At 45.2% G+C, this 26,134-nt stretch overlaps 2 protein-coding genes across 3 annotated transcripts; both read left to right on the forward strand.

Moving 5' to 3' along the window:
• Positions 1–3,749: 3,749 nt before the first annotated feature.
• LOC109749818 (uncharacterized) lies at positions 3,750–21,716 on the forward strand. Of its 2 annotated transcripts, none has more exons than XM_020308755.4 (16): positions 3,750–4,063; positions 4,786–4,852; positions 4,998–5,047; positions 5,169–6,305; positions 6,386–7,193; positions 7,387–7,873; positions 8,732–8,883; positions 8,972–12,277; positions 12,423–12,635; positions 13,050–13,253; positions 13,332–13,535; positions 13,975–14,124; positions 20,004–20,354; positions 20,502–20,910; positions 21,014–21,095; positions 21,176–21,716. In XM_020308755.4, the coding sequence occupies exons 3-16, from the start codon at positions 4,998–5,000 to the stop codon at positions 21,393–21,395; spliced, it is 7,773 nt and encodes a 2,590-aa protein (XP_020164344.1). In that variant the 5' UTR covers positions 3,750–4,063; positions 4,786–4,852; the 3' UTR covers positions 21,396–21,716. The 2 variants fall into 2 exon arrangements, with proteins under 2 accessions (XP_020164344.1, XP_020164346.1); XM_020308757.4 differs by having other exon boundaries at positions 3,775–4,063; positions 4,777–4,852.
• A 640-nt stretch (positions 21,717–22,356) lies between these two features.
• Positions 22,357–23,904, forward strand: LOC109749822 (flavonoid O-methyltransferase-like protein Os11g0303600). Its single transcript, XM_020308761.4, has 2 exons — positions 22,357–23,196; positions 23,529–23,904. Exons 1-2 carry the CDS (start codon positions 22,378–22,380, stop codon positions 23,832–23,834), a joined length of 1,125 nt encoding a protein of 374 aa, XP_020164350.1. The 5' UTR covers positions 22,357–22,377; the 3' UTR covers positions 23,835–23,904.
• Positions 23,905–26,134: the final 2,230 nt, after the last annotated feature.

Raw genomic sequence — 26,134 nt, forward strand, 5'->3', positions numbered from 1 at the left:
CCACGGTCGGACCTAAGCCTCTTGATTTTCCGATCAAGTTGGTTTTCCACTTCAACTTTATAGATCTTGAAAAAGTTCAAAGCCTCATCCTTAGATTTCAGAAGATACACACGGCAGTATCTAGTGGAGTCGTCAATTAACGTCATGAAATATTTCTTTCCACCTTTTGTCAAAACACCATTCATTTCACATAGATCTGAATGTATGAGTTCTAATGGTGCAAGATTTCTCGTTTCCGCAGTCGTGTGAGACTTACGAGGTTACTTAGCTTGCACACAAACTTGACACTTAGATCCCTTGACAGTGGTGAAACTAGGGATTAAGTTCAACTTTGCTAGTCGCGACATGCAACCAAAGTTAACATGACAAAGACGTGAATGCCACACATTTGATTCACTATTGTTGCAAACATGATTAACAACTTTATTGCAAACGTCTGATAAGGATAAATGAAATAGGCCTCCTGACTCATAGCCTTTACCAACAAAGGTTCCATACTTGGATATTACAAATTTATTCGACTCAAAGACAAGCTTATAGCCATCTCTACACAGAAGAGATCCGCTAACAAGATTTTTATTGACGGAGGGGACATAATGCACGTTCTTCAGCCGTACAATCTTCCCCGAAGTAAACTTCAGATCGACCGTGCCAACACCACGAACAGAAGAACTTAACCGTTGCCCATCAGCATGGTGGAAGTCCCTGCGGTCTGATAAGACGAAAACATGGAAATATCACCGCATACATGCACATTAGAACCCGTGTCAATCAACCAATTAGGAGAATGACATAATGAAAGAATAGTGGGAAATATACCATACCCAGCATCCTCATGTCAGTTTCTCCAATGACAACATTAGCGGCCTTGCCGCCTTTCCCAAGATGACGCTTGTCATAGCGATTAGGGCAACTAGGGGCCCAATGATCAGGATCTCCACACACATGACAAACACCTTTCTTCTTGTCATTCTTCTTCTTGAAGTTCGTGTGCTGCACAGCCTTGTTCTTCCCATCAAACTTTGCTTTACCATCAAACTTGCCCTTTTTTTTGAACTTGTGGGGCTGGAAGTTCTTCTTCCGTACCAGATTGGCACTAGATCCTCCCTCAATACCTCGAGCACGTGCGTCCTTTGCTCTCGCCTTTTCTTCCACATCAAGAGTACCAATGAGATCCGGAACGAAAAACTCCTGCCTCTTATGCTTCAATAAGGTAGCAAAGTTCCTCCACGAAGGAGGAAGCTTAGTGATGATACCTCCGGCAACAAACTTGTCCGGTAGCATACAATTGAAGTGCTCAAGTTCTCTAGCAAATGACTGTATCTCATGAGCTTGCTCAACCACGGAGCGCTCTTCAGTCATCCTGTAATCATAGAATTGTTCAATGATGTACAACTCAGTGCCGGCATCCGAGACCCCAAACTTGGCCTCGAGTGCGTCCCACATATCTTTTCCATTGTCAATTGACGCATAAGCATCAACTATGTTCTCACCAAGAACACTCAAGAGAGCAGCCTTAAACAGAGTATCCATTTTCTAAAAAGCTTGTTCCTGTTGGGCATCATACTCCCCTTCAGGTTTGCCAAGCGTGGCGTCATAGCAACTCATGCTTTGAAACCATAAGACTGCTCTCACGCGCCACCTCTTATAGTGGATACCCTCAAACATAGTAGGTCTCATGAAAGCAGCAAAACCACTTGGGGTAAATTGCCTATAATAAGGTTTTTGGATTGTTAGAAATATGAGCAATTTACCGAATGATTTTATTAATAGAAATATTAGATAAAACATGACTAATATAACAGGGATAAAACTAGTCATGTGATCTAACAGGGAGAAGGTAAATAACATCTGCATATATGAACTGTAATCTAACTTATCTAGAGCAGACAATAGGGCAAGTTTCATATATGAAGTAGAATCTAACATATCTAGGGTAAATACCAGAACAAGGAACTGTGGGCAGGCGGCGGAGGAGGAGCGCGCGTGGATGTCCCTCTTGTTCTCATGCTCATACAAGTGGGGAAAGAACCTCCCTTATAAGGGGGTCCAACTCCCACTGAACTAGCAATGTGGGACTAAACTTTAGTAGTATCCCTTGCCTTGCACGAATGGGCTAAGTGGGCCTCTAGGATTTATTCAGGAATTTTTGAAATAGTTATTGGGCTGTCCCAAAATAGACTAAATTCCAGCACCTGTCTAAGATCATCCTTTTCGCGGTGCACCAAAGGAGCGCTTAGCAGAAACCAACTGGGATAGACCAGGATTAGAGAGCACGAGATGTCAATTCCAGGGATTTTGAGTTCAAGGTTTGATTAGATTGAGGGTATAAATTGAAGGTTTATTCCAGACCTTTCTCAAGTGATAAACGAGCACTGTAGAACTATAATGTTAGCAAACGCTAAGGAAATACCTCGAGGGCCTCATTGATTCAAACGACTTTTATCAGATTTTTACGGGAGTATAACTATTAGAGTAAATTTTTTACATTGGCCGTTTGATATTTAGATTGAACTAGCAAAAGAGCTCGTGCATTGCAACCGTGACCTACATATTCTTGTGGTTCAACCTCGATTGTGTCTAACATATACCTTTAGCATAAGTCACACATGTTTCAGAGCACACGATAGTGAATTTGAACAGTCTTACTCTAACTATCATGATGTGAAATAGTATGACATTAAGAGAGGTAAGAGAAAGGAGCTTGATCTATCGAGAAGCAATGAGGGATGAAAGACGTATATAGGTTCAGGCCCCTCGACGCTGAAGGTAACAACCTTAGTCATGTCTCTCTAAGAGGTGTTCTTGCATATAAGTATGAGATTACAATGGTTACGAACCCATAGCCGGACGCTAGGGTAGGCTTATATAGAGTGTTTGTCCTCCCCAAGGCCATCTGATAGTTGCTCCCTCCGTCTCGTATACTATATGTGCCATGGTGGGCTATACGGTGACAGGCACGTTTAGCCCACGATGGGTCGTGGCCATCTTTGGATACGACACGTGGACACACCCAACATCTGTTTCGGGGTGATTCTATTGTATGCCCATTGGCGTTTAGTAGTTAACCTTTTGCACAAGGCATCGCCAAGTGGGCCAGCCTAACAACGAGATGCCACTGTAGCTAGTAGATCTATTGTAGCAATTGTTTTTTCTAGTTTTTTTAGTTGATTTTGCATATTAACATACAAACTTTTTGAACAATGAGAGAACTAATTTTGTAATTTCCATTCATTTTTTGAAAGTTTTGAACAAAAAATTGAAAATTTCAAACATCTTTTTAGTATACATGAACATTTTTTAATATACGATGAGCATTTTTAAATGCAAACCGAACATTTTTTAATATATGGTGAATCTAACATTTTTAAATATATTTTAAAATTTTAAATAAATATTGAAAATTTTATAATAAAGGATGAACATTTTATAATACATGACAAACATTTTTAAAATACATATTGGACATTTTTATAATAATGAATGAACTTGTTTGAAATTCTGATTTTTTTGAAAACACTAATCATTTTATAAGAAAAAACCGAAAAATAAATAAATGAAAAACTCCAAAACAAAGAACCAAAACAGAAAAACCTACAGAAAGAAACAAAACAGAAAAAACAAAGAAAGAACCCGAACTATGCTGGCCCACTCGACGTAAAAAAGCGGCCCGTTTCGTAGACCCGTAATTGGAAAAAACCCCGTTTCGTGCGTCCTTTATTGCAGCCCTCAAGCCCGAGCGAACGAGCAGTCCTTCCCGCGACAGGTAGGGCTAGCCGCCGCCGGCCTGCCTCCACCACTGCCAGCCCGCCGCCGCGGCGCGCCCAGCCGGCCGAAGCCTCCGCTGCCCCGCCGCCGGTACAGGAGCCCAGCAGCGCCTCCCTCCGTCGAGCAGCCGCTCCCACCAGCACCGCCTCCCTCTCTGGAGCAGCCGCTCCCGCCCAGCAGCGCCTCCCTCTCTGGAGCAGCCTCTCCCGCCCAGCAGCGCCTCCCTCTCTGGAGCAGCCGCTCCCGCCCAGCAACGCGCCGCTCTGAGCCACGCCGGCGACCAGTCCATAGGCAGGTAGCGACCACTCCTTCGTCCTTCGTCCTCCCTCCTTCCTCTTGCATCCTCTGTTTGTTCAATTTTTTTCCTGATTTTGTATTGGATGAGTACTTGCTGTAGACTCGATATTGTGAGAACATAATGATGATTATTTCTTGATGAGTACTTGCTGCATGATTTCCAGCGCGTGTTCAAGTTTACATGTGAAAGGATTTTGTTTGATAGGTGTTTGTGATAATGCTTGTAGGGGCAAATGTTCACTATTGTAGTTCGAACTTTTTTCAGATGAACAAATGGTTTGGTTTAAACGTGCAATGATTGGTGATATATGAAAATGAAAAGATTAAGCTGTTTTATCTGCACTGTCTTGACCTGAAACCATAGCTTAGCAGTAACATGCAATTTGAGAGAGCAGGAGCTTTGTCATGGTTACACTGGCCGAAATTGGTTAACACAGTAGTACTAGTGGTATTGTTGGCATGATAGATGTCCCAAATCTTGTTTATGATTGGGAATATAGTGGTACGGTTACGCTTTGTTGTTGATTCTAACAGTCAGACTTACCGTTTAAAGTGATTGTTTCTCCTTTTGCATGTTAGCTGATTGATCTTCAGGTTCCACCTTTCGTGTTATGCCATGATAGATTTACAACTAACTAATGATTTGATTTGATGCTACGTATTCATTTTACACTCAGTAAAAGTCTAATTCTACCCCTTTGGAACCTGGAGTTGGAACAGGGCATCAACATTGTCAATTTGAGGGGCTTGCAGCTGCTTTGGCATCCACAGTAGAGCAAATAAGAAGGTAATCTGCTGTTCCTAGGTTCTATAATTTTTCTTTTGTGAATTAAAAGATAGTAAAACGTATCCCTGTGTTGGCGCTTTTCAAAATGCCAAATTTACGTATCTGGCCCGATACTGATACATGTATCCGCATTGGTGCATTTTAGATGGAGAGGCTTGGAGCTGCTTCGGCATCCTCAGGAGAACAAACAAAAAGGTAATCTGCTGTTCCTAGCTTCTATACATATATTTTTTGGTGAATTAACAAAAATAGTAAAACGTATCCCCTTATTGGCCGCTTTTGCAAAATGGCTAATTACGTATTTGTATTGGTGCAGGGTGGGGGAGCCAAAACGAGAGCAAAACTTGGTGAAGGTGGGAATGGACACCTGGAACCAGTTCGGTGCATCCTATAAGATCAGGTTGGTCCATATCCTTAAGAACCTCCACACTTCGGAGGTCAAAATCTACTCAGACGCGTCGAGGGAGTTCATCGAGCTATTGGACGGTGATTCTGGTGGTGAGGTGCTACGGGACTATGTCCAGCAGTCCCCGCGGCTCGTGGAGCTGATGGAGGCATGGCGGCTGCACCGGGAGAAGCCAGGGATGGCGTACATACTTTCCCTGTTTGCCACTGTCCTGGGCAACCCCGGTGGCAAGTCGCGGCAGCATGCTTTTTCTAAGAAGTGCTTGGACGCCGTTGCTAGGACGATACTGGAGGATAAGGACAAGGTGGGGGATGTGTACCGTGAACTCAACAGTGGCGAGTTCCGGCGCCAGAATGCTGCATTGGATTTGCTTGCTGCCATTGTCAGGCGTGGTGCGGGGCTGGCGTCGGAGGTTGCCGAGAGCTTTGATTTCAAGATGGCTGTTGTGACGCAACTAGCAGGGATACAGAAGAAGAGAGGGGGCAGGGATGGGAGGAATCAGAAAAAAGGTGCTAATTTTGGCTCTACAAGGCGATCACTTGTTGGGTTTGCCATGTCGTTCCTTGAGGTTGGGAACCCGAAGCTGCTAAGATGGGTCCTTCAACAGAGGGAGCTTTACTCAGGGGTGCTACGCGGGATTGGAGAAGATGATGCTGAGACTGTTGTGTATGTCCTCTCAACACTGCGGGATAATGTTTTGGTAGAGGAGTCACTTGTCCCACCAGGGCTCCGCAGTGTCCTTTTTGGAAGTGCCACATTGGAACAGCTGAGCTTGATATCGGGGAATTTGGATGCAGGTGAAGCAGCTGACCTTGCTCATCAAGTGCTGGTCATGGTCTGCACTGATCCAAAAAATGGATTAATGCCATCCTCACATTTGAGAGGTAACGAGAAACGCTTGCTGGATCTGATGAAGAAGTTGAAGTCTACTGAGAGCGTTCACCACAAGAATCTGTTGCTGGCTATTGTTAGTAAGAGGCTTTCTTTTTGCGCGGCATACATGAATGAGTTCCCTTACAATATTGAACCACGGCCATCCCCCTCTTGGTTAGTTCTTTTAGCATATGTATATAATTAATTTGTTTTGAGTACAGTGCACTTATTTCTGTCTGATTGCCGTTTTGCAGGTTTGCTGCCATCTCCCTAGCAGCGGATATAATATCTTCAGCAAAAACTGATAGCATATTTCATAGTTTCCTGTCACATGATCTGGTATCCGTCGATGATGAACAAGTACAGGTAGTTCTGAAGTGCATCGTGCCCCATGTATGCTCTCGAGCAGTGATAAATAGGGGATTGCAGCATTCTGATGATCTTGTGAAGCATGGTTCTCTGAGGCTTGTTTTTGAGTCAGTGAACCTACTGTGCTGTGTTACTGAAGCAATCAATGGTGTGGTATCAAGTGTGGGATCAACATCAGAATCCAGTAGCTCAACAAAAGGGAAAATCAGAATGAACAGTTTCCCAGGATTAAGTTGTTCCACTGCAACGGATGCATTCTTGGTAGATAAACTTAACCAGGGAGACCAAATGCGTGTCAAGAGGTGGATATCTCTGAGAGAATACATTCAAGATGAAGTGCGCGGAGCTATTCCTGATCCACAGGTCCTTCTGAAGTTACTTTCTTCTGCCAGTCAGAAACACCAAAATTGTTCTCAGAGTAGACTTGAGAGACGTGCTCAGGTTTCTGAGCCTCCTCAAAAGAAACAGAGATGTAATGCTATCGATGAGGACGATGATATTATTATTGGTGGAATTGATGTTGAGTGGGCCAAGGATGTATCTGAAGAGCAAGACCAAGACTTGGCAAGCGATCATGCTACCACTCTGTGTGAGATATGGGGCTTAGATAAGCAAGATCTGGAGATGAAAGATGCAGAAGTGGTAGACAGTGTTTTCCACTCGAAGTTGCTTGATGTTCTCCGGCTCTATTTGGTAGGTATAGTTATATTTTATTATGCTTCCTCTATACCTTTTAATGTGTATAAACTTCATCATTCAACTATCCTAGCCTCTGTCTTCGTTGTCTGTGTCTACTTTTAAGGGATGTGTTTTTTTTTAGTGCAACTTATAGCCTTGACATTCTAATCTAATTCTGTGCATTGATTATCTTCAATTTTTCTTTCAGAGGGTAATGCCCAGGTCATTTGATGGATCATTTGACTTCTTTAGGGTTATACCACCTAATCCGTTGGATCTATCCAAGGATGAGCAGCACTCCCTATTGTCACTTTTAGTTGAGTATTCAGGGCAACACGGGGGACATTGGGACCCAGAGAGAGTTCCAGAATCAATGTACAAGCATTTGCAACCACTGATTGACATCATGTTGCACTCACCAGTTAAGATCATCCGTGAGCAAGCGTTCATTTTAGTTAGAGCTGCTCTAGCAAGTTCTGGTGCGTTTGATCAGAACTTTGCGGAGATTGATGCATGGTTAGTTTTCTTGCCTGGTTATGAAGCCAAATGGTGTGTAAGAGAGAGCCTAGGAGCTAATAAATTGTCACAAATTGTGATCCCTTTCCTCTGCGATGCTGTTTCAATGGTTGGGAGCAATTTGTACAAATACCAAGATTACATGCGGAAGTTCATCTCTAAATCAGGCCAGCTTGAAGGTACTATTTTCCTTCATGACATGAATGAGTGCCATTACACTTTTCTGAAATTCATGCCATACTGTTTAACTTTCTTACCTATCATTAGCTGTTTTCCTTGGTCGTTAGGTTCCATTTGATCTGATATAATGCCATATATCAATGTTACCAGTACCTGTAGGCCGCGGTGCAAAACAACATGGAAAATAGACGGCTGATTTTCAGTAAACCTTTCACGCCCCACCTGAAACACAGCATAACTATCACACTTCTACATTTAAGGGCGCAAAGTCTTCCATGTGTATATCATCAGATCATGTAAAATCATCAGATTTACCAAAATGCTTGGCTGCTTGTCTTGCAGTTGCTTGTTTGTACTATGCACTATGTTGTACCAGCATCCCTTCATCATCTGATCATGTTATCATCAAATTTACTTAAATACTCCCTCCGTTCCTAAATGTAAGTCTTTGTAGAGATTCCACTATGAACCACATACGGATGTATATAGATGCATATTAAGTGTAGATTCACTCATTTTGCTCCGTATGTAGTCCACTTAGTGGAATGTCTACAAAGACTTATATTTAGGAACGGAGGGAGTACTTGTCTGCTGGTCTCATGGTTGTTTTGTTTATACTATGCTGCAATCAGATCTTCTTTTCTTGGACTTCTGTACTTCATTTTGAAATTCGTGATCACTCTTTAGCACTTCCTGATCATAAATGTGTTACTTTGTTGCACCTGTCCTTTGACTTTAAGTTACGTAGTCTTCCTTTGATACTCATTATCATGTCTTTTCTTTTAAACAATTCCCTAATGAGATCTAGTTCATTCAGTCATTCATATTCTCACCTTTTTTCTCTGTGTGGTTTGTAGTCTATTCTCCAGCTTTCAGTCCTCTGGTTATTTGTGTTCTTCAGAAATGCCTTAGGCTACTTGACTCTGAGTCTGGAGGTATGAAAGTACATGAGAAGTCGACAATTTCATTATATGTGTGCAACACAATCTACCTTATTCTGCAGTCCCAGGTATATCATTTATGTTGCCTACAGCTCTCTTGTCTATTTACCCTAATAATTGCATGTTCAAGTGACTGATCCGATGATGATCAAACAGGTAGATGCTCAATTATTGCTTGACCTTATTGGTGCTGTTCTGAATCAGAGATTTGATATTTTTTCACCGGAAGAACTACAGTCTAGGATTTATCTTGCTGAATGGAGGCCATTCATTAATTTGTTGCATATCTCTAGGAATATCTCGGACCAACAAAATTCTAGTTTGTTCACAGCTGCGGAACATTCTTCTGAACTTCATTCAAACTCTTTGTCCTCTGTGATTAGAAAGGTTCAAGAAATGTTAAGTCAGCAACACACTAATTTGCCAGATGATGTAGCGACTGCATTCTTATTTTCAATCATGTGTGCAGCTCCACAGGACATTATCTGTAGCTTTCCAGAGCTTCTTGATGTTGTGAAAACACACTGTCCTTCTCATATGCAATTCTTGTCGTCAGTTCTTTATCTGCAACATGATTACCTAGCTGAAATTGCTACTTGTTGGCCGGATATTTTCTTCTGTAGTCTCAGACAGATCGAGGGTAATCTTGATGTTGATGAGGGCAAATGTCAAAACCACTCAATTTCTGCAGAATTGACTGCATTGAGTACATTCCTAAATGTGACTCCGTTCTGTGCACTCTTACCTTCAGTATTAAGCCTTGTGTTCTCTGGGCCAGCTAAAACTGGGGAGGCACATGCATTGCTACTTGATGCACTTGTCCGACTTATTCGAGCTAAGCTTTATGAAAGCACAATCAGTGAGTTGACATTTAATCTGAGAGTCATATTATTCTGGAGCCATCGCTTGCTGTTGTCATACACTAGGAAGGGTTCAAATGTTCTTGAAGAACTTTGCCATGTATGCTCCACTCTTGTTGATAGCATATTTGAGCACATCCGAGTTTTGGCTGCTGATACTGCTGACTTGAATGCTTCAGTGGAATGTTTCCAAGATATTGTTGAATCGGTTCTCCACCATCCTACTATTGACCTGCCATGTTCCTTATCCAATTGCCCGGACTTGACAGATGGGAGTGTGGAACATGTGGAAGAAGCATTTACTAGTTTTTCAAAGGAAAATCTGCACCTTGTAGATGGTTTTGTTGTGAATCTTCTTAGTAAACTATATGACCTTTTACTGTTGGCTGAAAATGATGGTCAGTCCTTAGAGTCGCTGTTTGCTTCCCCAAAGGCCATGCTAGAAAAAATACTGCTGTTGTTCAAGGATAAATTTCAAGTCTGCATGGACAATGGAAACTTTGGACTGCTTTTGCCAAATTTCTACATGGTTCGGGCATTGAAAAAATTCATGTCCCCTGTCAGACTTCTAGAACTTGTAAATTGGATGTTCTCAGAGTTAGAAAGTCGTGGGTCGAGTTGTTCAGCTGCATTTGCCCCTGCTGCTTTTGTATGTCTATCTGTTGCTGATATTGCCATGGAATTACTGTATGATTATCTACAACAAACTGATCAGAGATCAGAATCCTGTCAATTATGGGGCTTGGAGATTCGAAGTTCAGATATTGCCACCATTCAGCGAGTATATCATTTCATTCTCCATTTTACTGCTAAACTGAATCTCGAATCTGCTGATGTTTGCTTGCTGAAGATGTTGATTCGTATCCATAATGCAGAAAGATCTGCAGGACAGAACACTGAATATACTGCATTCCACATGATGTTATCTACCATGGCCACCAACACCCCCCTTAGCATTCTTCATCACTGTATGTTTCCCACATCTAAGGTTAAAGCAAAAGTTTTATGGTTGCTTTTGGAAGTAAGCCCTATACACATGAACTTTTTTGGCCAGATGTTGATGAAAGTTCTAGAAGAAGACACTTCTATTCTGCAAGGCATGGATTACAATTCTGATTCTTCATGGGCTCATGCGGATAGCTCTATACTTCTGCTGCCTGCTGCTTTGTCATACATGAGGCATCACAGTGATGGCCATATGCAGTGTGCTGAATTCCTTGAGCCACTTGCAAAATTTTACTGTGAAATGCTATTAGGTGATAATGGGTTTCCATGTTGGAAAAGTTTTATTACTAGGACCATTTTTGAGGAAAATTTTGGTGACTTTCAACATGAATCAGTTCCAGATATGATGGATTATTTCAGTGACACTCTCTTGGGGAAGTCTGTTACCATGTTGCACTACTGCTTGTCTTTAAAAGAAATGCCCCGGAAGCAACGCTTGGAAATAGTTGCTTCACTTTGTCCACAATCTTCTGGCCTATTAGATTTTGATGTCAGTGATATTAATCCTGACTCGCACAAAGGTCATCTGAAGCTTACTAATGAATTGCTTGCAAAGATATCATTGATTAGGTTGTTGCTGTCTCCTCCCAGAAGATTGTCGTCTAATGAGACAGCATCAGACAGGGAGTCCAAGAGAGTGAGCAATGCTAAGCTGAATTTCATAAGCATCTTGGTCAGAACTTTGGATCAAATACTCAGGAATTTCCCCCGCTGTGATGGCTTATCACACTCTGATAAACAACAAAGGATCATCCGTTCTTTGGAATATACAGTTCTCAAGAATATTATCGAACTGTCTTCAGAGATTCAAACTCATCTGAACCAATTGAAGTCAATACCTTTCCTTAACCAATTCATCAGATCATCTCTCTTGCACAGGTTCAATGATCATGTCACACTAAAAGCAATTCGATGTGTTCTTGTTGTATTATCAGAAGGGAAGTTTCCTGCTGATGAAATTCTTGAGCTCATACTGGGCCACTCCCATTTTCTGTCGTCAATAACCTGCAGTGAAGTTTCTGAATATTCATCTGCATTTAATGCTACAGGGAGCCTTCTACAGCCAGCACCAGGCATTTTAAAATCAGTCGATTCTCTTTTCACTAAAGAAAACGAGTTCCATATTGGCATAGCAGAAACGAGAAAAATAGAAATCATCAGATTACTCAGGATACTGTATGATATTAAGAGTAGACAACAGAGTAATGGCCTATTGAATGAATCAAAAGAGCTAAGTTTCTTGCTTTTATCTGTTTATGGTGCAACTCTTAGCGAAACAGATCTGGAGATATTTAATCTTATGAATGAGATAGAGTCACATGAGTGCAAAACTATCGCTGAAATGGATCATCTATGGGGGAGTGCAGCTGTTAAATATAGAGAAGAACTGAAACTAGATTCTTCAATATCAGAAATCCACAAAACAGAGAACACAGAAAGTAATAGTAGGCGAAGGGCTCTATTTCGGGAGAACATACCAATTGATTCTAAGCTCTGTGTCATGACAGTCTTGCAATTTTGCTACAAAAGGTCTACAAGGACTTCTGTGTTCTCACTAGAACAGCTTCGTCAGGACAAATTTGGTGATATTTTGAAGGTAATTTGTTGAATAGTGGTTCCAATTAGGGTTTTAGCTTCATTATTGTTCTTTTTATGCTTTCGTGGTTGCACTATTTTTGTCCACCCGGCTTCACATGTTACCTCATGGTACTAAACCACTCTTAACATTGATTGATTGACAGACAACATCTCAAAGCACGGATATGGTTCGGATTTATGATCCTATGTTTATCTTGCGTTTCTCGATTCATACTCTTCTCATGGGTTACATTGAGCCTGCTGAGTTCTCTCGAGTTGGGCTGCTTGCCATTACGCTTGTTTGCATATCATCTCCTGATGAAGAATTGAGAAAGCTGGGTTATGAATCTCTAAATACATTCAAAAAATCACTCGAGGTAATGCTGTGCTAGTTTGAAATCCTGATATTTATCAGTTTACTTGTTTATTGATTCTAAGTATCTCATCAATTATTACCTTGCTCTGTCTGTGATTGTCAGTTATGTTCTACTTGCTTAGTTGCCAGCTATAGCATCAGTATAAAATTTGGCTTGGGTTTCCAATATAAATTTCATAATCTATAGCCGTTATACTGCTTCTAACTTTTATAAACAAAATCATGTTCTTGCATCAATATATCCATGTTCCAGCAGTACTTCACATTTTCTTGGTGCATTCGAACTGCTGTGAAAGATTATCTTTATCAACATTCTGGGAGCAATTTGATGCTCGAGTACAGAACAAATTTTGTGCCCGTAATTTTATTTGGGAAGTCCATTTTATATTATGTTGTACACCTGTGACATGTGCAGGCTTCTCAGAAAAGCAAGGAAAAATGGCAGCTCCAGCTTCTTTTGACATATCTACAGAATGGGATATCCAAACCATGGCAGAGGATACCTTCCATTATTGCTATTTTTGCCGCAGAAGCATCATTGACACTGCTGGATAGCTCGCATACTCAGTTCAATACCATAAGCAAATATTTGATGAATTCAGCCTCTGTCGATATGCAGGTGGGTCGGTTATTTTTACTTACACATGTGAACTATCCTGACATATTGCTTTTATCTTTATATCACTTTTTTTTGCAGAGCATTCCATTATTTCCAACATTATTGAAGAGTAGTTCCGTGCATTTCAAAGCTGATCGATTGTGGATGCTTCGCTTATTATATGCTGGATCAAATCTAGCTGATGATGCTACGATATGCAAGAACAAAAGTGTTTTAGAGCTTGCTCTTGCCTTTTGTTCTTCAGCTATTTCAGATTCTGAATCGAAGCATTTAATCCTTCAGGTAGCACGAATTTTTAATTAGCATACATTTGACTTTGGGATGTGTATGATGATGCACTAAACTTAAAAAGTTACTATTTGCGTTAAGGAGTTAGTGTGCAGCAGTACAAGGACCCTTTTATATGCTTACTATCCTGTCTTACTTTTGTACAACTGCCAAGAGCTGAAGCACGCCCTGAAATACAACTTAAGAAGTGTAACAATGTGTGATAATAAATAGAGTTATCTCCAAACATCAGTATACCTTTCTATGCCGCATTTGACATTAAGCAACATTTCATCATGCATATTTTGTACTGTTATTTGATTTGATCCTGTCCATATTGGCATGTATTGATCTTTTTCATGTGAAATGTGCTATTTTTCTTGTCTCCTGAAATATAATAAATCAGTATTATTTCAAATATTTATCCCACTTAGAATGCTCCCTTTGCATGTAGGTGCTAAAGAAGTGTGTGAAGCTGCCAGTTCTAGCACAGCATTTAGTAAAAAATTGTGGCCTTCTGTCGTGGATATCCTCTGTTATTTCAACTCATGGCAAAGGACTGGACAACAACTCTAGTTCCAGAATAGTTGGGTTGGCATTGGAGGTAAGCGACTGTTTTAAACTATCTCAACTATGGTGCACACCTTTCTTAGAAGCAACAATTCAGGCCCCCTTTGTTTGGGCTACAGATTCCTGAAAATCACTTTGCTATGGATTCTTGAGAATCAGCTGTGGCTCTGGATTCCTGAGAATCAGAATTTGGCTGTTTGTTTACCCTGCTGTTTGTCAGCTTTAGGAGTTGTGGGTGTTGTGAAATGTCAGTGACGCCCTCGACTGCTGACTATGATGTTTATATGCAGATTAAATCACAAGTTATCTGTTTTGACTTGATAAAGTGAGAACTAGCGCAAAAAACACAATGTATAGAATATATTTTTCGAGAAATGACATGATGGTATGAATATATCATCTGAACATGCATATGAGACGTAACATCGAAAAAAATAATCAACCCTCGTAGTCTTCCATGCGAAATATATCATCCATATATGGACCAACCATCATAGTCTTACATACGTGCACATATCATCCAAAATATGTACCCAATCATCATAGCCAGTCTCATAGAGCTTCCATCCATCTTCCCTGGCCCCTTCTTTGCCTTCTTGGCTTGGGTAGTCTGTAGTTCTTCCTCCTTGGTTTCATCCTCTTCAAGGTCAAGCACTGCATGCTCACAACCTAGCATCATAGAACTTTCTCCGGTAACATTGATATTCTCATACATGATACTCATTTGCTCCAAATTGTCAGGACCACATTTACGTAACTGCAAGAAGTCCTTTTTCTCCTGAATAAATAAATTGGTCGGCACTTGTCAACAAAAACTTCTAGTGCAATATTAGCTACATAATAATTTGATCTTATGAACATGACTTATTTTTGACTGCAACCTACTGTAATGTTTTCTGGTCTGCTCTAAAAAACCAACTTCTACATTTGCTGTGAAGGTTGAACTTAGGTCAGGCAACAACAATATTTTCTCCATTGGAGCAAATAGGTCACAGCCAAATGTTAATCAGGGACGGCACATGCGGAGTACAAGCGAATAATTAGCAATTCATATGCCACAACACAAACATGCCCAAAAATCTGAATGGGAAATATACGCCATGAAGCAAAGATTGCATTTTTTTGGGAGGGATTGTTTTTACCTTGTCCTGACGCGGTTCGAGGATGGGGCAGCGAAGGTGCAGTCAAGCGGGCGCAGCTGGAGTTGAGGGACAAGGTGGACGAAGGTGCGGTGTAGCAGGAGCTCCGACGAGGTGCACGGACAACTTGAGCCGGCGGCGCAGGCGGGGATGAGGGGCGGCGGTGCAGGCGTAGATCAGGGGCGGCACGGCTCAGAGCTAGGGGCGGCGGCGCAGCGGATCTCGTCGCGGTGTATGGTGGGGGAGGAGGGGCCCGGATCTGCACGCCCAGGTGGCGACGGGGCCGGCGATGGTGGCGGCAGCCGAAACCTAGAGAGCCATCGCCTCTCTGTTTCTGCATCTGTTCCCTGTGTGAGAACGAACGAGAGGAGACCCTGTCGGTGGAACTAGTTGGGTTGGGACGCGGTGGCAATTCCACCGTAATAACGGGGAGATGTTGGCCTATTTTGAAAGGGGGTAAGTGGCATCTCGGGAATCAGCAAAATCGCTGATTCTGGCTTCCGGGCGTGCGTAGTGCATTTGGTAGAATCGATTCTACGAATCTAAGGTAAGAATCTGACCGTTTGTTTGAGAATCAGATTTTGGAGAGGCTAGAATCCGAGAATCACAATCTGAAGCCCAAACAAAGGCCACCTCAGTATATGCTCTTACATTTTTCTTGTGAATCTTGACTAACTCGTAATCCATCAATTATATCACGGGGTTTCTGTTTGTGAACATGAGAATCATTGATAACATCAGTTTTTGTTACACCAATTGTTAGGTGCTGCTTTCTGTGTTAAATACGACTGGTATATTTTTCATTAGACACTGCTAGTTTAATGCCTTCGGCTCCAGCACAAGAACTTCACTACGCGTAGTTGCGTTATGATTTTGGGATCATATGCTGCAAACGATTACTGGATAGAAAAATACTTACCGGAAAATCAGTGAGAGAATAGCCTGACAACCCCCAGGGTCCTCTATGTGTGCATCTCACTCTCATCCCCATCAACATGGGATTCGGGGTCCATCCTTCCCTCCACATTCCGAGTTGGTAGTCAGGAGCATTACAAAAACTAGCAGGCGGCAGCCTTGAACTGCCAATCGATATTTCATTTACTGTGAAAGTATCCGCTGCTGGCAATGTAATCAAAGTAGAAGCTCTTGATGCAAGCGTCGAAACGAGTTGCGGCAACTGCCGCTCAAGATCCTCTGTTATGTGGGCCATAACCTTCCAGTGGAGGGCAGGGCCAGCCGGGCCAAGCTGTCCTGCAAGATTCTTTCGTCTTTCACAGCCCATGAGAAGTGCAGATCGACAGTGGAGCGATACGGTGACAGGAGTACTGAGCAAGAGGAGTCCGCTGCCTGCCTCGTATCAAGAGGGAGCCTATTAGTAAGGTTGGCCTAGAGCTTGCACCTGTGGAGGTTGGGGCGTGAGGCGCCAGCACTGCCGAGTTCCTTGCTGCGCTGATGGACCCCATAATCCTAACCCCACACGTGGGAGTTGACGTCTATGTGAGACAGTGAGAGTGACTGGGGATCGATTAGGGGATGCCAATCTTTCCTGGTTATGCGAGGATAGCTGGGCGGATTGTGGCAGATTGTTAGGCTTGAGGTTTGGGGATAAACGATTGAGTAGAACACAAGGTTGAATGAGCACATGGTAGTGTGTGAGTGAAGAGGGAGAGGAAGAGTTAAAGGGCAAAAGTACATATTTCTAGATTTACTTTGACCATCAATAAGAGCAATAATATATGAGATGTTGTTATGACCGGCATATTAGGGGCTTAGCCCAGTGGGTTGTCGCCCGAGTTATCTTATCGTTATTAGGGGCCTAGCCCAATTATCTTATCGTTATTAGGATCGTTTGCTTAGGAGTCAAGTAAACCTCTCTATATAAGGAGAGGGGATGTATCAATCTAATCAAGCAAGAAGCAATCAGTATTTGCTCGGCTTCCCTTACGGAGCCGGGAGACCTAACCCTAGCCGCCTCTTGCGTCGCCGCCGCCTCTTCTCCACCATGCAAGGACGGCGCCCAGCTGCCGGCCGCCGCGCCCTCGACCTCGTCTTCCTCCATCTTTCCCCTACAATCTCCGCCCTAGAACCGACAGAACCCTAGCTCCTAACACCTTGGTATCAGGTAGCACGGTTCCGATCATGTCTGCACCACCGCCCAACCCGCCGCTGCCCGTCACCACCGCGCCGCTGCCTCTCTCCACCGCGCCGCTGGCTCTCCCCACCGCGCCGCTGGACTCCACCGCCGGCGCCTCCACCGGCCAGACGCCACCACCCTCCACCGCGCCGCCCGTCGCCGTCTACTCGCCGGCGGAGATGACCGGGATCCTCAAAGACCTCGTCACCGCCGTCCAGGGCATACGCCTCTACCTGGCCGGGCCCTACAGGCAGCTGCCGCCCTTGCAGCCGGCCGCCGCTACCGGGCCAGTCGCCCTGCCCTGGTACGCGGCCACCACGGCGCCGATCGGGCCTCTACACCACCACTAGCCCGGTCAGCCGCCGCCCGCCGTCGCCCCCCACTGGCCGCAGTGGCCGGCTTTGGCGATCGCCGCGCCCCCGACGCCTCCCGGGTCCGGGCAACCGCAGCCCCAGCTGCTGGCCCCACCGCCGCCCGCTGCCGCGCCTCAATGGCCACAGTGGCCGGCCCCGGCCCTCGCGGCGCCCCCCACGCCATCCGGGTCCGTGCCGGCCCCGCCACCGCCCAGCACGGGGCCCGGGTCACCCTCGCAGGGAGGCGTACCGATCCAGCAAGTGCGCTTCCCGCCGTCGCCGTCCCCAATACCGGCCTGGCTGATCGGATCATCGCCGCCACCCGTCTACACGTCGGCTGGAGACCCGCCGGTACCCACTCTGCAGTTCGGCGATCCCTCCGGCTTGGCGGGGCACTCCACGGGCCGCGGCCATACTGACCGGGCGCCCCAATCCTCGCTGCTTCGCACCTCCGAGCCAGTCGGCCATGGTGCCCCGACTCAGACACCGCCGCAGTTTGCCAAACTGGACTTTGCCACTTATGACGGCACGGAGGACCCCCTCAACTGGCTCAACCAGTGCGAGCAGTTCTTTCGCGGGCAGCGCACCCTCGCCTCGGAGCGTACTTGGCTCGCCTCTTACCACCTCCGCGGCGCGGCACAGACCTGGTACTACGCCCTCGAGCAGGACGAGGGCAGCATGCCCCCTTGGGAGCGCTTCAGCGAGCTCTGCCTCCTTCATTTTGGGCCACCGATTCGCGGGAGCCGCCTGGCAGAGCTAGGCCGCTTTCCCTTCACCTCCACGGTTCACGACTTCGCCGACCGTTTCCAGGCCCTGGCATGCCACGCGTCGGGCGTGACGGCACAGCAGCGGGCCGACCTCTTCGTTGGTGGACTTCCGGATCACCTCCACGTGGACGTGGAGCTTCGGGGACCCCAGGATCTCCAAACGGCCATGTACTACGCCCGCACGTTCGAGCGCCGCGCGGTGGCCATTCAGCAGGCATCACCGTCCCGGGCCACTGGGCCGCTACCCTGGCCGGATGTTCCCGCGCAGGGTCGGCCTGCTCAGGCTTCCGCGGCACCCCTCGCTGCGACCGCGGCGCGCCCGTTCTGCCGACTCACCTCGGCCGAGCTACTCGAGCGTCGTCGCCAAGGGTTGTGCTTCAACTGCGACGAGCCCTACACGCCCGGCCACGTCTGCCCGCGACTCTTCTACCTGGAGGTTGCAGACTACATTGAGGAGGACGCCGTCGCCGCCGACCTGGCCGCCCCAGCTGTCGCGAAGGTGTTTGACGCTGGTTGATCACCTCGAGGAGTTCAACAAGCGCTTCCCCACCTTACAGCTCGAGGACGAGCTGTTTGTGCAGGCAGGGAGAAGTGTTATGACCGACATATTAGGGGCTTAGCCCAGTGGGTTGTGGCCCAAGTTATCTTATCGTTATTAGGGGCCTAGCCCAATTATCTTATCGTTATTAGGATCATTTGCTTAGGAGTCAAGTAAACCTCTCTATATAAGGAGAGGGGATGTATCAATCTAATCAAGCAAGAAGCAATCAGTATTTGCTCGGCTTCCCTTAGGGAGCCGGGAGACCTAACCCTAGCAGCCTCTTGCGCCGCCGCCGCCTCTTCTCCACCACGCAAGGACGGCGCCAGCCGCTGGCCGCCGCGCCCTCGACCTCGTCTTCCTCCATCTTTCCCCTACAATCTCCGCCCTAGAACCGGCAGAACCCTAGCTCCTAACAGATGTATCTCACAAAAAATATACCATTCAATTTATATTTGAAAGGAGTTTTTAATGGTATAATTTCTATAGCATACATTTCATATAATATTCATCTTACCGATAGTCAAAGTCAATCTGGAGATACAAATTTGGCCCTGCATATCGGGATGGAGGGAGTAGGTTTTTTTGGGTCGAGAATCTGTTGTTAAAAGATATAAGTGCACATTACACCCCTGAATTATAGCTGGAGTTTACCCTGAACTCCAAAACAGGTAAGGAGGCACCCCTCAACTATGAAAACTACTCGCGTACTACTAGCACATATATATTATCGTAGCTTCCCCAACATTCTTTGAACTACCAAGGATTACTTTGCTAGCTATGGCACTTCCTTAACAGGCTTAAATTGCTCCGAGTACAATCCTTTGTGAATGACCAGCTTTGGCACATGGTTTCTTATGGTTTTGGGAACTAACATTCTCTATATGATTTTTTCTTGCCATTTTCTATGACATATACGCTTTACAATAGTTTTATGAAAGCTATGCTCTCGTTGTCTCTAATTTTTGTGTGTTTTGTTCAGGTACTCGATGTTTTGATCTTATCAAGATTCATTACGGAATGGCTCCAAGAAACTGCACTTGAGCAACTGTCAGAAATATCTCAATATCTGTATCTGCTAGTTGAAGATGGAAAATTATTGAAAGGGGATATCACCATGCTGAGTTCAATTCTAAATATTATTGCATCTACAATGAGGTTGTCTATGAAAAGGAAGATATACCAACCGCATTTTACTTTGTCCCTCCATGGCATATTTAAGTTGTGCCAAGCTATTGATGGCAATTCAAGAAGCATCGAACTTAAGCCATCAATGGAACTTGGTACTGATGTCGTCCTTATGAACGGTCCTCTGCCAATTAGTTCTGAAACGGTACTTTTTTGTGCCCTGAATTCACTTAATTACTGCTTTAGTATTGCGATCAGAATCTAAATCTAAGTGCTCAAAACTATTGCTTCTGTATTGTGATCAGTATCTAAATCTTCATAATCATTTTCTGCTTTTGTTTGGCAATGACAGGATAAGTCAAGAACTGTGATGGTTGTTTCATGGGTAACTTCCAATATCTTCTGGTTATGTAAACAAAAGTCTGCGGTTGAAATGTTATGTGAAGAGCCGCTAAACAATGAATGTCGACTATCAAAGATATTGCGTTGGTTAGTGGCTTCTGTAATCCTTGGCAGGATCTCCCGCATCTCTCCTGAAAAGAGGGGAGGTCTTGCCACGAGCACAAATAGTCCCGGAACTCTTCAGTCTTTCTTGAACCATTCATCTGAAACTGTTGAAATGGTGGATAGTCACGTTGCGAATGAGGCGCTGGCTGCCATTATACTTTACCTACAAGGTCATGTGAAAAAGAAGAGTGATACTTTGCCGTCGGTCATGACGGCTCTTAGCTTGTTACTTCTTGACAGATGCAGCGAACAAGGTACGCTTGGATCTGTTGCATTATGATACTATAAGATGTTTCATTATATTTCCAAAGTTGCTATATGAGTTCGCTAACTATTTTCAAACCTTTTGCGAATCAGTTTTGGTTGATGGCCGTGGACAAATCGAAACGCTTTGCTCAAAGATACATTGCCCCGCCGAATCTAATCCCGCATGGAGATGGTATGTGTACCAGTCTTATTATTTGCATATGCTTTTTGTGACGATGAGCAGGTGATGTAATGGTCTTTTTATTCTCTCAGGCATTATTATCAACCTTGGAGAGATCCTGCCCTGCAGCACACTGCGACAGAGCGCATGGAAGTGGAGCAGTCATGCCGAAGCCTGTTGATCATATTTTCTAATGCCCTGAGCGCTGCTGGGTTGCCGGCAGGTATTCCAGTGCTGTCAGTTGGTGACATTGAGAAGTCTGGGCTGTTCCAGTGGGAAAGAGACTCGGTGGTTGAGCAGCCTCACGCGTAGTTCGTGGACTGATTTGCAGTTGACTAGGCTAGTTCTTTTTGCGGGAAGTTGACTACTAGGCGAATTGCTGGAGAAATTAGCAGGGTAATCAAACAATTTATACAGCGCGCTCGTCGTTTGTATGATTTTGTATTTATTTAAAGAAGTGATGGCTGGTTCAGTTGGCGATTTTGGGTTTTAGATGCACCAAACTGAACTTCTGCATGTACTTGTGCGACCGGCCTATCTGTTTGGAAGAAAACCGCTTGTGATCTGCGATTAGATGAGATGGTGAAGAAACATGTGGTTGTTTTCAGTAATTTACTCTGCTTTGAACTTGGATTTTGATGCTTGTGGCGATTACCTTTCTTTTTCTGGGATTGCTTCCTGGGGTCATCTCTCTTGCCAAAGGAATTGGAGTTCTTTTTTTAATAAAAAAAACACAAGAAGGGGCACGAAGAACCCAGTACTGCATCGACAAAGCGGTGGGGCAGTGCATTTTTCAGCTGGACCCAAAGAGAAAGAACACAATCGAGTCCATCCAGGGTTGAACCTCGTTGTTGGGTCCGCACCAATTGGGATAACGAAATCGCCGTAGCCACAGCTTGGCCTTCGAACTGGGAGTGGAACTGCCTCCCTTTTGGCACACATGCCAGGAGGAATTTGGTCAATAGCCATTCGACTAGAAGAAACATAGGAAGGTCGATGAAGATGGGCTACCACTTGTAGGCGCCATCGCTCCGCCGTGGACTCCTTTGTTGATTATCTCTGACTTGGTCCGTAGGCCTCAGTTCGATCCCCATCGGGGGCTTTATTTTTCTTCGTCGGCTCCAGCGATCAGCGAGCAGGAAAAAAGTGGCTAGCGATCCACGGGAGGGTCGGACGACTCGGTAAACTCGGGGGAAGATGAATCGTGCCCCTAGCGAATCGTTCGGATCTGTTTGTTTTTACCATTACTCAAACTCAAAGTAAGATGATAACACTAACGGAGTAGGTAAAGGTAATGGCAGAAGAAGAAAGCAGAGCCAAAATGGCCACCTCAAGCGCGGAGCTTCTGCAAGCTGAGGCAGAGCTCGTGCGCCACTCCCTAGGCTACCTCAAGTCCATGGCGTTGCACAGCGCGGTGAAGCTTGGAATCCCCGACGCTCTCCACCGCTGCGGCGGCGCCGCCTCTTTGCCCGACCTGCTATCCACCCTTGCCCTCCCCTGCAGCAAACGGCCGTACCTGTCCCGGCTCATGAAGATGCTAGCCGTGGAAGGAATCTTCACGGCTGTGGCAGCCGTGGACGTTCCTGCCGCCGGCGAGGGCGAGGGCGCCGCCGCCGCGCCGAGCGTCCGGTACGGCCTCAACCCGGTGTCCCGCCTTCTCGTCAGCGGCGGCGTGTCCCCGTGCGTGCTCATGGGCACCTCGCCGCTGTTCCTGGAGGCCTCTCTCCGGCTGCCCCAGTGGTTCCAGAGGGACAGCGAGGGCGAGCCGGCGTTCGCGATGGCGCACGGCGAGAGCCCCTACGCCGCCACCGGCCATGACATGGAGTTCAACGCGCTGGTGAACGAGGCGATGGGGTCCGACAGCCGGTACATGGCGGAGCTCGTCGTCCGCGAGTGCGGCGAGGTGTTCACGGGCGTGACGTCGCTGGTCGACGTCGGCGGCGGGAACGGCACCATGGCGACGGCCATCGCCAAGGCCTTCCCGCATGTCAGGTGTTCCGTGCTGGACCTCCCACATGTTGTACAGGGCGTCGTCTCAACACATGAATCGGTTGAGTTTGCTGCCGGCGACATGATGGAATACGTTCCACCAGCTGATGCAGTTCTGCTTAAGGTATAATTTATTTATTTTTAAATTTATTTACAGTAGTAAGAAAGACACATTCTACTTCCCGTTCGCATTTATACCAATTCCTCACAAAGCTAATTCTTCAAAGAAAAACTTGGGCAACTATACTACATAATGAAAGGCACGACATGAATTGGCAGATTATGTTATGTGGGCGCTTAACAAGAATATAAATGGGTGGATCCGACAAAAAGAAAAGAATAAACGGGTGGAGTAGTGCTATTTTTCTTCTAAATTGTTTGGATTGCGTACCACATGTGTCACGTGGTTGGAGTAGTGCTATCTTACTGATAGTTTTTGACTTGTTGGATTGGCAGTGTGTGCTACACAACTGGAGCGACGAGGATTGTGTGAAGATCCTGACAAAATGCAGAGAGGCCATTGCCCAAGGAGCGAAAGCAGGGGCAGGGAAGGTGATAATCATCGATGCTGTTGTTGGATCTCCCTCACACTCACAAGTACTTGAAGCTCAAGTCTTGATGGATATGCAAATGATGATGCTATTCATGAGCAAAGAACGTGAGGAACTCAACTGGCAAAAGATATTCATGGAAGCGGGATTTAGTCATTACAAAATACAGCCTGTCCTAGGAATGCGATCCATCATCCAACTCTACCCATAGCTTATCCATGGATAGTCCTTTCACCTCATATTGCACTATCCATTTTATATATACTTTCCGCTTCCACGGGGATACGTAATAATTGTTAAATTTATGTATTTCACTCAAACAATCCAAATTCAACAGGGATATGTAATAATTATTAAATTTTTATGTAATTTATTCAAAAGTCTGAATTCGACAGGGATATGTGATAATTAATAAATTTATGTACTTCATTCAAAAGAACGGACAATATATATCAACAACAATATCAATGCTATATTGGTGCTCGACGAACTTAATTGTCCTAGCTATTGACCCTTTGGATCTCGGCTACAATTTTTAGGAAGACTAGAGAAGTTTTTTAAGTTAAAAATGCATATAATAGTTTGTTTTAGTCACCATTACACTTTCTCCATCATCATATCCATTTTTGTCATGCACACTCTTCCTCTTCGCCCTCATGGTCTTCATCTTCTTGGTCACTTGAGCCTCTGAGCCTCTCTCATGTACCTTTGTTTCTGGCCATGTACGGTCACTCCGGGTGGATACAATTTTTATAGTCTCTCTGTTGGATTGTGTACTCCAGGCCGGTTTTCAGTTGATTGATGCAACCACATTAATTTCTGGATGCCTCTGGTGTTCGAAACTTCGAGAAGGTTGTGATCTTTGTAATATTGCTTTCTAGTTATTTTTCTTTCTTGTCAAATTTTGGGACACAAAATTAGTAGGTGCTTATTTGGTGTTGGTACTCTTCCGTATAGATTTGGTCCCATCATTAGACACAAAACTGCCTCTCATTGCTTTGATCTTATCAAGATTCATCACGGAATGGCTCCAAGAAACTGCACTTGAGCACCTCTCAGAAATATCTAAATATCCGTATCTGCTAGTTGAGGATGGAAAATTATTGAAAGGGGATATCACCATGTTGAGTTCAATTCTAAATGTTATTGCATCTACAATGAGGTTGTCTATTGAAAAGGAAGATATACCAACCGCATTTTACCTTGTCCCTGTACGGCATATTTAAGTTGTGCCAAGCTATTGATGGAAATTCAAGAATCATCGAAATTAAGCTATCAACGGAACTTGGTATTGATGTCGTCCTTATGAACGTTCCTCTGCCATTTTTCTCGTTTAGGAATTGATACAAGTAGCACACCACGTAAGAAGTTATCACAACAGCCAGCTTAATTCATGTGGTTCCTGCCACCTCGTCACAATTCTCAAGTCAAGTTTTGGTGCCACGAGTATCAAAAGAGTCAAAGTTAGTACAGCTTTTATTTTGGTGCCACGAGATTCAAAAGAGTCAAGTTTTTAGAGCAACTCCAACGCGGCGACTTAAACGGACACACGATTTGTCCGTTTTTCGTCCGTTCGGTTCGACCAAGCGGACGTGCGCGTCCGTTTTTCGTTTTGGGTCGGCAGCTGCGCCCAACAGGAAGCATACCCATTTTGGCTCGCGTGGCCAAAGCAAATTTAGAAAAATATAGTTAAACATAAAGTGGCCGGTCAACGCCGGCCAAAGTCGTCTTAAACATTAATTAAATATTAAAAAAAGCCTGCACGCTGCTCTAATCGTCCATCTTGCCCTTGCTCTTGCCGTCGTCGTCGTCCCCGGTGAGGTCGATGAAGAAAGACGGGCTGGCAGGAGGCCACATCGCGCGCACATGGGTGGTGCGCCGTGTTCTGCCACAACAAGCTCGGAGTTCTCTGATGTCCCAGTACATGGGCCTGAAGGACCCTGCGCGGGTCTCTTGGGAGGAGTTGGTTTCGAGGTCGTCGATGCCTACCTTGGCTTCTTGGTGGGGCAAGACGTTATCACGAGGTCTCACAAATAGGCCATCCTGGCCTTTCTGGCCAATCTCCTTCCCGGCAACGTAAATATCTCTTTCATAGTTTTCTTGCTGTTTGGAGGCCGGGCTGTGATCTTATTTGATTTCTTTGTCAGGAATTTTCCACCTTTCGGGCCTTCCGTTCCCAGGGCAACAAGTGAACCCCGCTTTAGCCGCCCTTATGGCTGTGGTGCCTTTCGGGCCTTCTCGTGAGGAGGCCGATGCTACTAAGAAAAGGAAGGGAGCCCTGAAGGAGGATCCGATGGAGGCCTCTGTGAGTCGGGAGGACGTGGAGGGCACGGTCTCCCCATCGAGCGGTAGCGGAGGTGGAGAGGGGGGGGGGATGATGACGGCGACAGTGATGCTGACGATGTTGACGACGACGAGGATGACGAGGAGGTCAGAGAAGCCGAAGAGGATGAGGACGGCGAGGAGGTGACGGAGACGGTGCTACTTCTTGATATTGCGTTGGTTTTTTCC

Source organism: Aegilops tauschii, chromosome 2 (genome assembly GCF_002575655.3).
Source record: "Aegilops tauschii subsp. strangulata cultivar AL8/78 chromosome 2, Aet v6.0, whole genome shotgun sequence".
In the NCBI taxonomy this organism is placed as follows: domain Eukaryota; kingdom Viridiplantae; phylum Streptophyta; class Magnoliopsida; order Poales; family Poaceae; genus Aegilops; species Aegilops tauschii.

Excerpts from the sequence above, each read along its gene's own strand:
- LOC109749818 (XM_020308755.4), top strand. The coding sequence starts at position 4,998 with ATGGAGAGGCTTGGAGCTGCTTCGGCATCCTCAGGAGAACAAACAAAA. Across the intron at positions 7,874-8,731 it reads TAAATCAGGCCAGCTTGAAG|TCTATTCTCCAGCTTTCAGT; the intron begins GTACTATTTTCC and ends TGTGGTTTGTAG. Across the intron at positions 13,254-13,331 it reads CAGCCTCTGTCGATATGCAG|AGCATTCCATTATTTCCAAC; the intron begins GTGGGTCGGTTA and ends TTTTTTTTGCAG.
- LOC109749822 (XM_020308761.4), top strand. The coding sequence starts at position 22,378 with ATGGCAGAAGAAGAAAGCAGAGCCAAAATGGCCACCTCAAGCGCGGAG. Across the intron at positions 23,197-23,528 it reads CTGATGCAGTTCTGCTTAAG|TGTGTGCTACACAACTGGAG; the intron begins GTATAATTTATT and ends TTGGATTGGCAG.